At 43.4% G+C, this 15246-nt stretch overlaps 1 protein-coding gene across 1 annotated transcript in view; it reads left to right on the top strand.

Annotated features, from left to right (window-relative positions):
- Positions 1 to 512: 512 nt before the first annotated feature.
- SYCE3 (synaptonemal complex central element protein 3) overlaps positions 513 to 15246 on the top strand; it is a gene marked incomplete at both ends in the record, with an annotated part of 29890 nt that continues 15156 nt past the window's right edge. Inside the window, one exon of the mRNA XM_080706644.1 lies at positions 513 to 621. Within this exon, the coding sequence (XP_080562770.1) occupies positions 513 to 621 (109 nt within the window). The remainder of the gene's footprint in view (positions 622 to 15246) is intronic.

Below are 15246 nucleotides of genomic sequence, written 5' to 3' on the forward strand. Positions count from 1 at the left end.
AAGCATGCTGCCACCACGCCCAGCTAATTTATATAATTTAATCCTCACTAAAACCCTGTTCCATAAAATGTGGATACTATTAACAATTTCCTTTTACAAATTATAAAACTATATTGTTAAAAAGTGTGTTGTCCAGGGTAACACAGCTAATATATATATAGGGAAGCCAAGATTGGACCTATAGTTCTACTCTAGAGGGAGAATTTATTTTCTATGGGCCCCTACCCCTAATGCTAATTCCTGCACTTGGGAAGGTGAGACAGAAATATCGCACAGGTTCAAAGCCAGCCTCAGCTACTTAGTGAGCCTTTCAGCAACTTAGTGAGACCCTGTTTCCAAATAAAATATAAAATAGGTCTTGGAGTATAGCCCAGAGGTAGAAAGCCTCTGGGTTCCACCCCCAGTACCAAAAAATAAATAAATAAAAATTAAAAAAAAAAAGCTATGAACTATGGAGCTGGAACTAAAATGCCAGTCTGTTTCATGGTGTCCTCTTTCTGTGTACTGCCTAGATGGCTGACGCTGACTCTGGAGAAAGAAACTACGACAACATGATGAGAATGCTGTCAGACCTGAATAAGGACTTGGAAAAGCTGTTAGAAGAGATGGAAAAAATCTCAGGTAGGACATTTTCCCAGACAAGGCGCCTTCCTCTTCCTCCAGGAGCTCCAATCTTCCCTCCGAGCTCACATCAAATCCTTTCTTTAAACAAGGTCTTCCCTGACTACCTTTCTACTTTTATAGCATGTAACTGCTGTACCACAACATTTGATGCTGACCGCTAAACTGCCTCAAATGTTTCCTCAGTTTTGTGTGTGTATATGTGTGTGGTACTGAGGTTGGAACCCACAGTCATTTGACCTCGAACTACACCCCCTGCCCTATTTTTTTTTATTCTTTATTTTGAAACAGGGTCTCACTAAGTAGCTGAGGTTGTCTGCGAACCACAATCCTCCAATCTCAGCTTCCTGAATGCTGGGATTACAAGCATGCACCACCATACCCGGCTGTAATTGGACTCCTGAGGGCAGAAAAAAAAAAGAAGTGACTTGTAACAGGCACAGGACCAAATGCTAGATAACACACTCAGAAATGACAGCAAATAAAATCCGGGCGTGGTGGCGCAAGTTCGTAATCCCAGCATTTGAGAGGCTGAGCCTGGAGGATACCAATTTGTGGACAGCCTCAGCTACTTAGTGAGGCCCTCTGCAACTCAGTGAGACCCTGTTTCAGAATAAAGAATAAAAAATAGGGCAGGGGGTGTAGCTTGGAGGTAGAATGCCCCTGGGTTCCATCTCCAGACTTGCCAAGAGAAAGAAAGAAAGAAAGAAAAAAGAAAGAAAGAAAGAAAGAAGGAAGGAAGGAAGGAAGGAAGGAAGGAAGAAAGAAAGAAAGAAAGAAAGAAAGAAAGAAAGAAAGAAAGAAAGGACAGCAGATAAGTATGATACCTGTGAGCAGAACTGGGACATTCTTTCTGTGAACCATTTAAATAGAAAGGGTTCAGCGTAGCGGGCGTGGTGGCCAGGCTTGTCATCCCAGCACTTGGGAGGCTGAGACAGGAGGATCCAGGTTCATGGCCAGCCTCAGCTACTGAGTGAGGCCCTTTGCAACTTAGTGAGACCTTGTTTTAAAATAAGTTTAAAAAATAGGGCTGGGGAGATAGCTCAGAGGTAGAGTGCCTCTGGGTTCCATTCCCAGTACCCCCAAAAAATAGAAAGAAAGGAAGAAAGAGAAAGGAAGAAATGAAGGAAGAAAGGAAGGAAGGAAGGAAGGAAGGGAGGGAAGGAAGGAAAGAAAGAAAGAAAGAAAGAAAGAAAGAAAGAAAGAAAGAAAGAAAGAAAGAAAGAAGAAAGAAAGAAAAGGGTTCAGAGTAATGGTGATAAGACTGATGATATTCTGAAATGGGAGGTATAGTGAGTAGAATAAATCAACAACAGGGCTAAGCAAGTTTATAAGTTTTTGGAAAGGAATGTTAGTTTGTTGTTTTATTCAACATATTTTCACTCAGCAGTGGTAACAGCTCCATTTTAAGTTTTCATTTGTTCTTTATTAATTCATAATATAGGTAATTCTTATCATTTGTGAGCCTAAGCTTTGCTAGAGAAAATATAAAACAAATTTTAGAAAGCATGTGTACTTGAGCCAGACGTGGTGGCACACACCTTTAATCCCAGTACTCGGGAGGTTGAGTCGGAGTCAGAGGATCACAGGTTCCAGGCCAGCCTCAGCAACAGCGAGACTCAGCGACCTAGCAAGACCCCACTTCAGAGCAAAAGCAGCAAGGGCTGGGTGCAGCTGAGGTAGAGGCCCCGGGTTCCCTCCTTAGTGTCACACACACAAAGTGAATAGCACGTGTACTTTACTCAAATGTAAACAAAGCCAGGCGTGGTGGGCACGCTTGTGATCCCAGCACTTGGGAGGCTGAGACAGGAAGATCGCAGGTTCGAGGCCAGCCTCGGCTACTGAGTGAGGCTCTCAGCAACTTAGTGAGACCCTGTTTCCAAATAAAATAGAAAATAGGTCTGGGAGTATAACTCAAAGGTAGAAAGCTCCTGGGTTCTATAGTACCACAAAAAAAGAAAGAAAAAAAAAGAAAAAAAATCTTCCTGTCCCAGATATTCAGAGAGTTTAACACAGCACTTCACCCATGCTAAGCAAGCACTGTATCACTGAGCTGCATTCCCCAGCCCTTTTATTATGTGTGTATGTACTAGGGAATGAACCCAGGAGCTATCTACCTCCAAGCTACAACCCAATCTTATTTTATTTTTTTATATATTTTTTTTTTCATGCTGGGGATTGAACCCAGGAGCATTCTACCTCTGAGCTGCACCTCAAGGGCTATTTTATTTTTTATTTGGAAATGGTTTCTCTAAATTGCAGAGGACATCAAAAAGTTGTTGAGGCTGGCTCAAACCTGCGATCTTTCTGCCTTAGCCTTCCAAGTACTGGGATGACAAGTGTGTAACACCATGCTGGCTATTTTTCAATTTGAAGCAGGGTCTCTTTAAGTTGCTGAAGACCTTTCTAAATTGCTGAAACTGGCTTTGAATTTGCCATCCTCTGGTCTCAGCCTCCCAGGTATGGGGATTACAGGTGTGCATCACCATGCACAGCTTCCCCAGCCTTTTTTAAAATTTTTACTCTTTTTTTTTTTTTTTTTTGCAAGTCTGGGGATGGAACCTAGGGGCATTCGATCTCCAAGCTACACCCCCTGCACTATTTTTTGTTCTTCATATTGAGACAGGGTCTCACTAAGTTGCGGAGGGCCTCACTAAGTAGCTGAGGCTGTTCGCGAACCGCGATCCTCCAGTCTCAGCCTCCCAAATGCTGGGATTACAAGCATGAGGCACCATGCCCGGCTAAAATTTTTACACTTTAAGCTTTGAACCTGTGATACTCCTGTCTCAGCTTTCCAAGTACTGGAATTAGAAGCATGGGCCACAATGCCCTTTTTATTTTTTTATGTTGAAACAGGATTCCAGTAACTTGCCGAGGATAGTCTCAAACCTGTGATCCTCTAGTCTCAGCCTCCCGATTAAGCTTCAGCAATTTAGGAAGACTTTCAGCAACCTAGAGATACCCTGTTTCAAACCAAAATATTAAAAAAAGAAAAATGGGAGCCAGGCCTGGTAGTGCAAAGCTTGAAATCCCAGTACTTGGGAGGCTGGAACAGGAGGCTTGGAGGATCACAGGTTTGCAGCCAGCCTCAGCAACTTAGTGAGGCCCTCTGCAACTTAGTGAGAACCTGTTTCAAAATAAAAGAATAAAATAGGAATGATGGTGTAGCTCAGAGGTAGACTGCCCCTGGGATCCATCCCCAGTACCACCAAAAAAAAAAAAAAAAAAAAGATTGTGTCAGCTTGAATATTTCACATTTTTCCCAAGTCACCCATATAATCAACATTTTCTAATTTATTAGTATGCAACTATATATAGTCAGAATTTTCTTGTGTGAACATGAACATTTCAAAATAAATTTATAATTATCAAATATATAGTCATAATTTTTTTTGTGTGTGTGTGTGGTGTTGGGGATTGAAACCAGGGGCATTCTACTTCAGAGCTACACCCCCAGCCCTATTTTTTATTCTTTATTTTGAAACAGGGTCTCACTAAGTTGCACAGGGCCTCACTAAGTAGCTAAGGCTGGCCATGAACCCGTGTTCCTCCTGTCTCAGCCTCCCAAGTACCAGGATTATAAGCATGTGCCACCATGCCCAGCTAATAATAATTTTTAAAGGAAATGTTGCATGTTCAGTTTCAAAATTCAATCAAAATACAATTCGGTCAAAACCAAACTTTTTTTTTTCTTCTCAGCCACCATGAGGCTGAGAAAAAAGAGAGACAAAATGAATTTGTGGGGAGCTGGACCTGGTGGTGCACACCTGAAATTCCGGAGGCTGAGACAGGAGGATCGCAGGTTCGAAGCCAGCCTCAGCAACTTAGTGAGGCCCTGTTTCAAAATTAAAAATAATAAGCTAGGCATGGTGGTGCAGTTTGTAAACCCAGACCTAGAAGGCTGAGACAGGAAGAATATGGGTTCGTGGCCAGTGTCAACTACTTAGTGAGGCCTTCACAACTCAGTGAGACCTTGTTTCAAAATAAAGAATAAGCTGGGCATGGTGGCACACACTTGTAATCCCCGGGCTTGGGAGGCGGAGACAGGAGGATTGCACAGGTTCAAAGCCAGCCCCGCTGGCTTAAGAGACCCTGTTTCCAAAAATAAAAAAAAGTATAAAATAGGTCTGGGAGTGTGGCCCGAAAGTAGAAGGGCTTCCAGGAACCCCAGTACCACCAAAAAAAAAAAAGATAGGTCTGGGAGCGTAGCCTGGAGGTAGAAGGGCTTCCAGGAACACCAGTGCCACCAAAAAAATTAATTAATTAATTATTAATAATAATAATAATAATAATAATAATAAGAAGAAGAAGAAGAAGAAGAAGAAGGCTGGGAAGCCAGGTGTGGTGGCGCACGCTTGTATTCCAAGCATTTGGGAGGCTGAGACCGGAGGATCGCAGTTCCCAGACAGCCTTAGCTACATAATGAAGCCCTCTGCAACTTAGTGAAAACCTGTTTCATAATAAAGAATAAAAAAATAGGGCTATGGGTGTAGCTCAGAGGTAGAATGCCCCTGGGTTCCATCCCCAGTACTGCAAAAGAAGAAAGGAAGGAAGGAAGGAAGGAAGGAAGGAAGGAAGGAAGGAAGAAAAGATTTAGATAGATGGATAGATGATAGATAGATAGATGATAGATAGATTAGGGTTGTAAGTGTAGTTCAGAGTTAGAATGCCCCTGGGTTCAATCTCCAGTACTGCAAAAATGAATTAATTAACTAGCTAATTAATTAATTTAATTTAATAGTACTGGAACCGGTGGCACATGCTTATAATCTTAGTTCTTAGGAGTCTGAGACAAGAGGATTACAGGTTCAAGGCCAGCCTCAGCAACACAGCAAGGCCCTCTGCAACTTAGTGAGACTCTTTCAAAATAAAAAAGAAGATCGCTGGGCGTGGTGGCACATGATTGTAATCCTCAAACTTGGGAGGCAGAGACAGGAGGATGGCACAGTTTTGAAACCAGCCTCACTGGCTTAAGATACACTGTTTCCAAATAAAAATACAAAATAGGTCTGTGAGTGTAACCTGGAAGTAGAAGGGTTTCCAGGAATCCAAAGTACTGGATTTACAGGAATCCAAGGGTTTCCAGTACCACCAAAATTAAATAAATAAATAAATAACAAATAAATAAATAAATAAATAAATAAATAAATAAATAAATAAATAAAAAGCCAGGCATGGTGGCACCCGTTTGTAATCCCAGTACTTGGGAGGCTGAGACAGTAGGATCACAGGTTCAGCCTCAGCAACTTAGTGAGGCTCTCAGCAATCTAGTGTGACTCTGTTTCCAAATAAGAAATAAAATTGGAGCCAGGCATCACGGCACACACTTGTAATCCCAGCACTTGGGAGGCTGAGACAGGAGGATCACACAGGTTCGAAGCCAGCCTCAGCTGCTTAGTGAGGCTCTCAACAACTTAGTGAATCCTTGTTTCCAAATAAAATATAAAATAGGTCTGGGAGTATAGTCTGGAGATAGAAAAGTCCCTGGATTCCACCCTCACCACAAAAAAGGGGGGGGGGGCTGAGGGTGTAGCTTGGAGGAGGAATGCCTCTGGGTACAATTCCAGTACCACAAAACATTATAAAATAAAAAATATAAAACAGGGCTGGGAGAAGCCAGGCATGGTGGCACAGGCTTGTAATCCTAGTACTTGGGAGGCTGAGACAAGAGGATCGTGGATTTGAGGACAGCCTCGGCTAAGTTAGTGAGGCGCTCACAACTTAGTAAAACACTGTTTAAAAATAAGGAATACAAAATAGAGCTGGGAGTGTAGCTCAGAGGTAGAATGCCCTGGATTCAATTCCCAATGGGAAGGAAGGAGGAAGGAAGAAAAGAGAGAGAGAAAGAGCCGGGTGTGGTGGTGCACGCTTGTAATCCCAGCACTCGACAGGCTAAGACTTGAGGATCGTGGTTCGCAGACAGCCTCAGCTACTTAGTGAGGTCCTCTGCAACTCAGTGAGACCTAGTTTCAAAATAAAGAATAAAAAATAGGGCAGGGGGTGTACCTCGGAGGTTGAATGCCCCTGAGTTCCATCCCCAGACCTGCAAAAAAAAAAAGAGAGAGAGAGAAAGCCAGAGTGTGTGTTAGCAGGAAAACATTATTGTTTTTTAGTTATATCTTTTATCATCATTCAATATCTAATAATCAAACTAGTTCATTGAATTTTCACAAGTTCTGAGATTAGGGACTCTAATTATCTCTGCTTTACAGATAAACTGAGGCGGGGTTAGTTGTTAACTGTCTTGCTATTTGTATTTGTATGTTAATCAAGATTCATAACATTTGCCAGGCATGGTGCTACATGCCTGAAATCTCAGTACTTACGAAGCTGAGACAGGAGGATCACAGATTCGAGGCCATCCTCAGAAATTTATGGGACAATCAGCAACCTAGTGAGGTCCTGTTCAAAATGAAAAATAAAAAGGGCTGAGAGTGTAGCTCCAAGGTACATTGCCCCTGAGTTCAATACCCAGCACCAATATATAAATATTATATATAATATTTAAATTCTATTCTGTAATCATAATTCATATAATTGTTGAGACATATATTCTGTATTCAAATAGATCAAAATTTTAAACTTAAGTCAGGCACAGTTGTGCACACTTGTAATCCCAGTACTTGGGAGGCCGAGACAGGAAGATTGCAGGTTCAAAGCCAGCCTCTTAGTGAGGCACTCAGCAATTTAGCAAGACCTTGTTTCCAAATAAAAAACAAAACAGGGCTGGAGTGTAATCCAAAAGTAGAAGGCCTGCGATGGCTAGCTCAGTACTGGGCACAATAAATCTGGCACTGAGTCCGCTCAGAACTGAGATTCTCAGAAAGGTGGGCAAAGGCTTCGGTTGAGGTTCTGCAGGGGTTAAGTCCTACAGCAATTCCTCCCCCTTAGCAAGTAAAAGCTCCTTCAAGTCCCCTTAAGCATGGGGTCTCGTCCCTGGGGGCTTGGAAGAGAGGAATCTGAAGAAATGACACAGACAACTGCCTCTTGTGCAATTGACAAAGTTTTAACTTTCATAACTAGTACTTATACCCTTATCCCCACCAAAGGACAATAGTGAGGCATTAAGTGTAAACAAGATAAACAGGATGAAAGAAGATCCATGGCGTCACAGTTTAAGATTCAAAGATTCGTCTGGGACCTGGCAATTACAGTTAGCCCCCTTGGCTTTTTGTGATTTAAATCAGGTTTCTGGCCTCACAGGTGAACCCTAGGGGGCAAGGTCTGGAATCTGAAAGGGGGTGGGGGGTCACTGGAGAAATTCAGTCTTCTAGGATCTCCTTTAATCCTTTCAGAGTCTTTTGTCCCTAGGGTTTAGTCCAGGCCCTCCTCTGCCTGGCAAAATCCATAGGGCTGCGGTGAGGATTCGTCGGGTCCTGTCTGCTCCACCATCCCCTATAAGGCAATACTTATATTACAGTTAGTAGACAGGGCAAAAACATTATAACACAGGTGATTGGATTTCTATAATTGTTCTTTAATGCATAATCTTGAAGCAGACTTTTGGGTTTTTACTGTCCTGCTGCTGAGTCACAAATGAGATAGGCTTTTGTTAAGTCAAGGCTAGAAAAGAGCTTATTAGCATCTCTTAAGGGGAAAACAAATGGCCCAGATTCCAGAGACAATTTTACATCTCTTTGGAAAGTGGGGCAAAAGGTAGTTGCAACTTCCTCTGCTGGCAGAGAGGTGTTGGGAGCTAATCCTTAGATCAAAGGACTTGCTGCGGAAAGGCCTAGAGGAATTTTGCAGCCCCTGAATTCTGACTGCCCTTTATTACAGCTGGAACAATACAGAGAAAGTCTGAGGGCTCAGACATTTTACTAGAAAATTTATCTTTCATGGATTCAACTTCTTCCACAGTCCTAATTCTTGGGATCCCGTTTTTACATCATTGGAGCTTATTAGTATAGAAATCTAACAGCAAGGAGTATTTTTGCCAGAGATGATGCCTCCTCCTCGGGGCTTGCTTCCGTGAAGCGTGCCAATAATACAAGCATTTCTCATGCACGTATATGCCGAGAAAGGACAGTGGCAAAGGCCTCTGGGTTCAATTCCCAATACCACACACACACATAAAAATTTAAACCTAGTAACTATAGTTATGGATGTGTGTTCCTTTATTTTATAAATGCTTGAGTATATCTTTGTGAACTTATAACTGGATGGCAACTTGGCTTAGCGTATAATTACTTTCTTTATAACTTAGTAGAGTTTTCAGCATGTAGTACACTGTGGATTGTGTGAGACATGCCTCTGTGTTTTAAGTAAGTGGCTTTATTTTTCTGCCTATAAGATTCTTCCTTTAGCTTCGAAAGTCTATAACTTCATCAGGATAAGATTGATGCTAATATTCTGTAACATCTTTCCTGGGACATGGCCACCCTCTCGAGCAATAGACTTGGGATTTTTTCTAAGAGCTTTTCATCTGTCACATCTTGGGTACTATTTTCCTATTTCCTTGGTCTCTTTCCTCTGGAGTTCCAATGAGATATATTGTGCATCTTCTTGTCTTTTCTTTCTTGTTGATATATCTGTGATTAGTTAATTTCTCCATTCTGTTTCCTTTTATTTGCGTGATTTCCTCAAGACTACACCCCTATTCTCAGATTGTGCTTTTGCATAAGTTTTTAATTTATTTTCTACCTCAGATGTAGAGAATGGATTTTATCGTGCTGCACTCTTCATGATCATCGGTCCATGCAAGGCCCTTCCAGTTTAATTTTTTTATTTGTCCCCTCAAATCCTCAGTCCATTCCCTTCCCTCTCTCTACCCATAGGGAACAATTCTTTTTTTTATTTTTTATTGGTGCACTGTATTCATACATAATAGTGGGATACAAACTTTTGTAGACATACATGCACACATCACCCAGTCAGCCCCCACCCGATCCCTATTCCATTCCCTCCCCATCCCTCCTTCCCATGCCTGGCTTATTGATTGACATCTAGTATTATAGCAATTTATCCAAAATTAAAAATGATAATCTCACATAACAGTTTCATTTGTCTGATACCAAGCTTTTGATAACTTAAAGATAACATTTTAATATTTCTTTTTGCTTTCTTTCTTACCAGAGAATATTTTTTTCTTTTTTTTTTAGGTGAAACTATCATATATTTATATATTTATTTTTCAGAAAAAAAAAATCTATCCTAATATAGAATATGGACTCTAGATACCCAAAATGATCTCGGAAAAGAACAAAGCTAGAAGATATATATTTTCTGATTTCAAACCATATAAAGCTACAATAACTGAAACAGTGTAGTACTGTTCTAAAGGCAGATATAAAAACCATTGGAGTTAAATAAAAGCCTAAAGCTAAATTCTTTCATATATTGTCGAGTTATTTTTGACAAGGTTTCCACGAACATTTCGTGGGGGAAATAATAATCTTTTAACTAAATATTGTTGAAAAATAATAATTACATGAAAAAGAATAAAATTGGACCCTTACCTAACACCATATACAAATATTAGCTCAAAATAGATAAAAGACCTAAATATAAATCTTAAGACTATGAACTTTTAGAAGAAAATCTGGGTCATAAAACTGAATGATAATATATTAAGCGAGTCCCACTGGTGCATAGAGACACGCGGAGATCCATAGTAGATATTATGGATGCCTTTATTCGTGGGAGATCGGCCTCCAGCCCCCCGCGTGGGGGGCTGGTGGCGGGGGAGAGAGTGCGTCCCTCCCTCTCGGGCTCCTCTCTGAACTCTGCACTCTCTTCTTCCGGACCCGGGAGGCCTAGTTCCCTCCCGGAATCGCAGAGCTCCACCTACTAGCTTCCGGCCCTGCCCCCTGTGGGGCAGGGGGTGACTCGAACCTTTCATTCCGACCTTTTTGTCTAAGGGGTGAAGAAGGGTGGGGTTTTTGTTCATCTAGCGACTTCCTGCTGAGAAGGGACGCCGTCAGTCAGTCAGTCAGTCAGTCAGGGCCCCAGGTCGGGAGAAACCGGGATCTGAGCGCTGGAAGGGAGCAGGTGGCTGTGGTCGCAGCGAGAGTTGGAGGTTACCCTGGAGAGCTCGGTGACTGGTTTGCTTTGAGGAGACTAACAGGCAAGGTGCTATTAAAGAAAAAGAAAATTGTGAGAGTGGAACCCAGGCTGGGCAGAAGCCCTTTTAGACGTAAGGCAGTCACTAGATCTACTAACTTAAATAGCAACATTTTCCTGAGGAGAACGTCTACCGCCCCTTTAGCAGTTTTTCATTAGACCAGAGTTATTAATAGCAGCAACTCCCGAAGCAGACCCCACACCACTCTTTTCAGCATTGAGTGAGTATGGATTTGTCTGGTCAAACACCTGTTACTGCATTAGGAGCATCAGTTACCCATTTTAGAAGTTCAATACTTAGGCAATTTGGCATCCGAGGAGGGAGAGCACCATAGTATGTAAACAAGTGGACCTGCTAAAATATAAACATCAAAGAGAGTTATGTCGAGATAAACAAAGTTTAGTGGGTCCCAACACCGTGCAAGAGAATTTGTCCTTGCCGTCATCACCCTGGACCAAGATTTGAGAAGGAGACTACGGCCTGAAAGATCGAGCAGGCCACCAAAGAGGAAACTGGCTTACCCTGTACCTGCAGTTACCCTGGGCCAGCAAGGAAGATGGAGGAAGGAGGACGAGGGATTCCAGGAGCTGTCAGTCCTTGGTCAGACCAAATAGGGCCAGCAGCGGGTCCTTGTCCAGAAGGGTAGACCCCCTGTAGTGAGGTACCGGAGGTCCACCGCTTTTTAAAGGACACTCGCCTTTCCAATGGCCATATACTCCACACCTGAAACAGGCTCCTGGAGGTGGTTGTCTTTACTGTCGTCCTCTCCTGGGTGGTGCTTGGCACCCGGAGGGCTGACCTTCCTCCTCCGGCCTCAGGGCTGCTATCAGGGCTTGGGACTGTAAGCCCGCCATCTGACGAAGATGGAGAGTACGCTCCACTTCGGCCTGTTCCTCTCTGGAATTAAAGACTTAATTTTTTTTTTTTTTTTGTGGTACTGGGGTTCCTGGAAGCCCTTCTACCTCCAGGCTACACTCCCAGACCTATTTTTACATTTTCATTTGGAAACAGGGTCTCCTAAGCCAGCGCGCGCGGCTGGCTTCGAACCTGCGCGATCCTCCTGTCTCTGCCTCCCAAGCGCGGGGATTACAAGCGTGCGCCACCACGCCCGGCTGGAATTAAAGACTTTAAATGCCATGTTCATCAAGTCTCGAACAGGAGTCTGCGGGCCATCCTCAGCTTTCCTCAGCTTTTTTCTTATGTCGGGAGCCGCTTGCCCAATGAAATGGGTGGTCAATATGATCGAGCCTGCCTCAGAGGATGGATCTAGACGGGTATAGCGTGTAAGGGCCTCTCGCAACCGGTTAAGAAAAACTGCTGGGTTTTCATTTGGACCCTGGGTGATTTCCCTAAGCTTATCATAATTAACCGCCTTATGGGAAGCATCTCGCATACCATCAAGAAGACATTGTATCATATAATTTCTCATTTCTATTCCCTCCTTTACATTATAATTCCAGTGGGGCTCCTCAGATGGAACTGCAGCTGCACCGATAGGAAGCCCTGGATCTGTTAAATGAGTCTGGTCAGCCCTCTCTCTGGCTGCCTTCAGGATCCGATCACGTTCGTCTGGATTTAGAGAAGAGGTTAGAATGACATGCAAATCTCGCCACGTTAAGTCATATGCCTACACAATATGTTGGGTTTCGGCACCAAATGAATGATAATATATTAAGCGAGTCCCACTGGCGCATAGAGACACACGGAGATCCATAGTAGATATTATGGATGCCTTTATTCGTGGGAGATCGGCCTCCAGCCCCCCGCGTGGGGGGCTGGTGGCGGGGGAGAGAGTGCGTCCCTCCCTCTCAGGCTCCTCTCTGAACTCTGCATTGTCTTCTTCCGGACCCGGGAGGCCTGGTTCCCTCCCGGAATCGCAGAGCTCCACCTCCTAGCTTCCGGCCCTGCCCCCTGTGGGGCAGGGGGTGACTCGAACCTTTCAAAAACCTCACAACATTGAAATTGACAGTGATTTCTTGGATATGATTTCAATGGCACAGGCAACAAAAGAGTATACAAACTCCCTTAAAAAAAGTATATCCAAAGACAATGTAAACAGTTAAAAGTTACTGATTGAATGGGATAAAATATTTCTAAATGCTATATCTGAAAGTATATTAATATTTCAACTAGAAATCCTAAAAATTAACAACAATAAAAGCAAACAATACAATTTAAAGATAGGTAAAAGACTAACATAAGTAATGAATCTCCACAGATAACCAATCTTAGTTGTCTGTTGGATGGAAAATCTTGTTTCTCTGGTTCTGGTGTGTGTTACCTATTTCTTCTTTGTAGTTCATCTCTTTGAGTATTTTCTCTAGTTCTGGTTTTGAAGACATAAATTCCTTCAGTTTCTGTTTGTCATGAAGCTTCTTATTTCCCCATCTAATTTGATAGAAAGTTTTGCCGGGTAGGAAATTTTTGGCTGGAAGTTGTTTTCTTTCAGAGTTTGGAATATGTTACTCCAAGCCCTTCTGGCTCTCATGACTTGGTTTGGGAAGTCTGGAGTGATGCTAATTGGTTTGCCTCTGAATGTCACTTGGCCCTTTGCTTTTGTTGCCTTTAAGATTCTCTGCTTGGCTTCCACATTGGTCATTTTGACAATTATGTGGCGTGGGGATCCTCTTCTCCGATCCTGTCTAAAGGGAGTTCTATAAGTTTCCTGGACCTGTGTATCAACCTCTTGCTCTATGTTTGGAAAATTTTCTGCTATTACTTCCTTGAAGAGATTGTTGATCCCTTTGGTTTCACCTTCTTTTCCCTCCTCTATTCCAATTAATCTTAGGTTAGCTCTCTTAAAATGGGCCCATATTTCTTCAATGTCAGATTCCTGCTGTTGGATTTTTTTTCTAAATTAGAAACTATGCATTCATTTTGGATTGATCATCTTCTAAGAGCGAGATTCTGTTCTCCATGTAGTCTAATTGGTTGTTTGTACTTTGAATTGAGGGCTTTACTTCATTAATTGCATCCTTTATCTCTTTTTGGCTCTCTCTGAATTCTTTTTGAAACACCTCTATTATTTCTACAGTTATTTTCCTGATTTGATCTTCTAGAAATTTCTGAATTTCTGTTTTATCGGGTTCTGATGTTGTAGGGTTGTGGGCATTCATTGCTCCATTGTTATTCCTCTTTCCCATGATTTCGGAAGTTTGAGCCCTCTCTGGGTTCTTCCCTTGGGTCACTACGACTTCACTTAAGGTGCTCTGGATCTCGAGTCTGTGTTATCTCAGTCCCCACTACTCCTTTACTAGGTTCTATCGCAGAGTCTCAGACCCAGGGAGTCAATCGAGGCTGCTTTAGACCATGGGGGGGGGTGCCAGGTTGGGCGTTCTCCTATGGTGTGATATCTCTGCCACCGCCACTCCCCCACTGGGTCAAGTCCCTGTGAGTGCAGTACTGGGATTTCTTCTCTAGGGGCCGCAATTTGACTCACTGTTGTTGAGTGCGCTGATGGAGCTGTAGTGGACTCGTTGAATTCGCTGCTGCTGCCGCCGGTGGTGATATGGCGTCACTGCCATGCCCTCGGCCGTGAGGCTGGTGTATTTCTTCTCTGGTTTTGAGCTCCACTCTGAGTCCTTGCAGAATGTGCTGAGCCCAGCCCCTGGGAGCTTTAGATGCTTCCTGTTCCGAAAAATCTGCCGAAATCCGCCTGGCTGTTCCGCAGTGGCTCACCTCGGCTCGCTGTCCACCACTCCTTTCTGGAGCCTGGTGGGCTGTTGAGTGCGTTGGTCTAGAGCCGTCCGGTGACCTCACTGCTGCCGCCAGCAGTAGGCGCTGCTGCCGTGTCCTCGGGCATGAGGCTGGCATATCTCCTCTGTGGCTCTGAGCTCCGTTCTGAGTCCCCCTCCTCTCTGGGGCCTGGTGCTGCAAGGGAAGATGACGCCTGCTGCTCCGCACCGCGGCTCCAACCGCAGCACTGCGGTCTGGTTTCTTTCTGGTGTCTCATTTTTCCAGCCCTCTTTTTCTCTGTCCCTTGTATTTACATTTTTTGTTTCTCTGCTGATGGTGTTTTCTAGCTATGAAAGGCACTGATTTTGTGGTAATAGAGATTGGTTGTTAGCGGGGCTCATAACTCCCGCTTTTCTCCGTCGCCATCTTCCCGGAACTTTTATTTTTTATTTTGAAACAGGGTCTCATTAAGTTACAGAGAACCTCACTAAAATAGCTGAGGCTGGCCTTGAACCTATGATCCTCCTGTTCAGACTCTCAAATTGAAGCATGAGCCACCGTGCCCACTCACACAGCACATATTCTTGTATCTGCTTTCTTTGGCTCACCAGGTCCAACCAACATAATGCCATCCATATAGTGTGCCAGCTGGGTGTCTTGTGGCAGGGAAAACCCTGTTGATGCAAGAGTGACACAGAGCTAATGTGTTGTCGGCTCTCCATCACCATGAAAAATACCTAAGAAAATCAACTTAAAGACGGAAATGTTGATCTTGGCCCATGGTTATGGATGTTTCAATTCATAGTGTCTGCCCATTGTGTTTGAGCCTGCGGTCCAGCAGAGCAGCATGGCAGGGTGCCCCTGGTGGAGCACAGCCATCTGCCTTC

This window comes from Muscardinus avellanarius (assembly GCF_963383645.1).
Source record: "Muscardinus avellanarius genome assembly, chromosome: 11".
NCBI lineage: Eukaryota > Metazoa > Chordata > Mammalia > Rodentia > Gliridae > Muscardinus > Muscardinus avellanarius.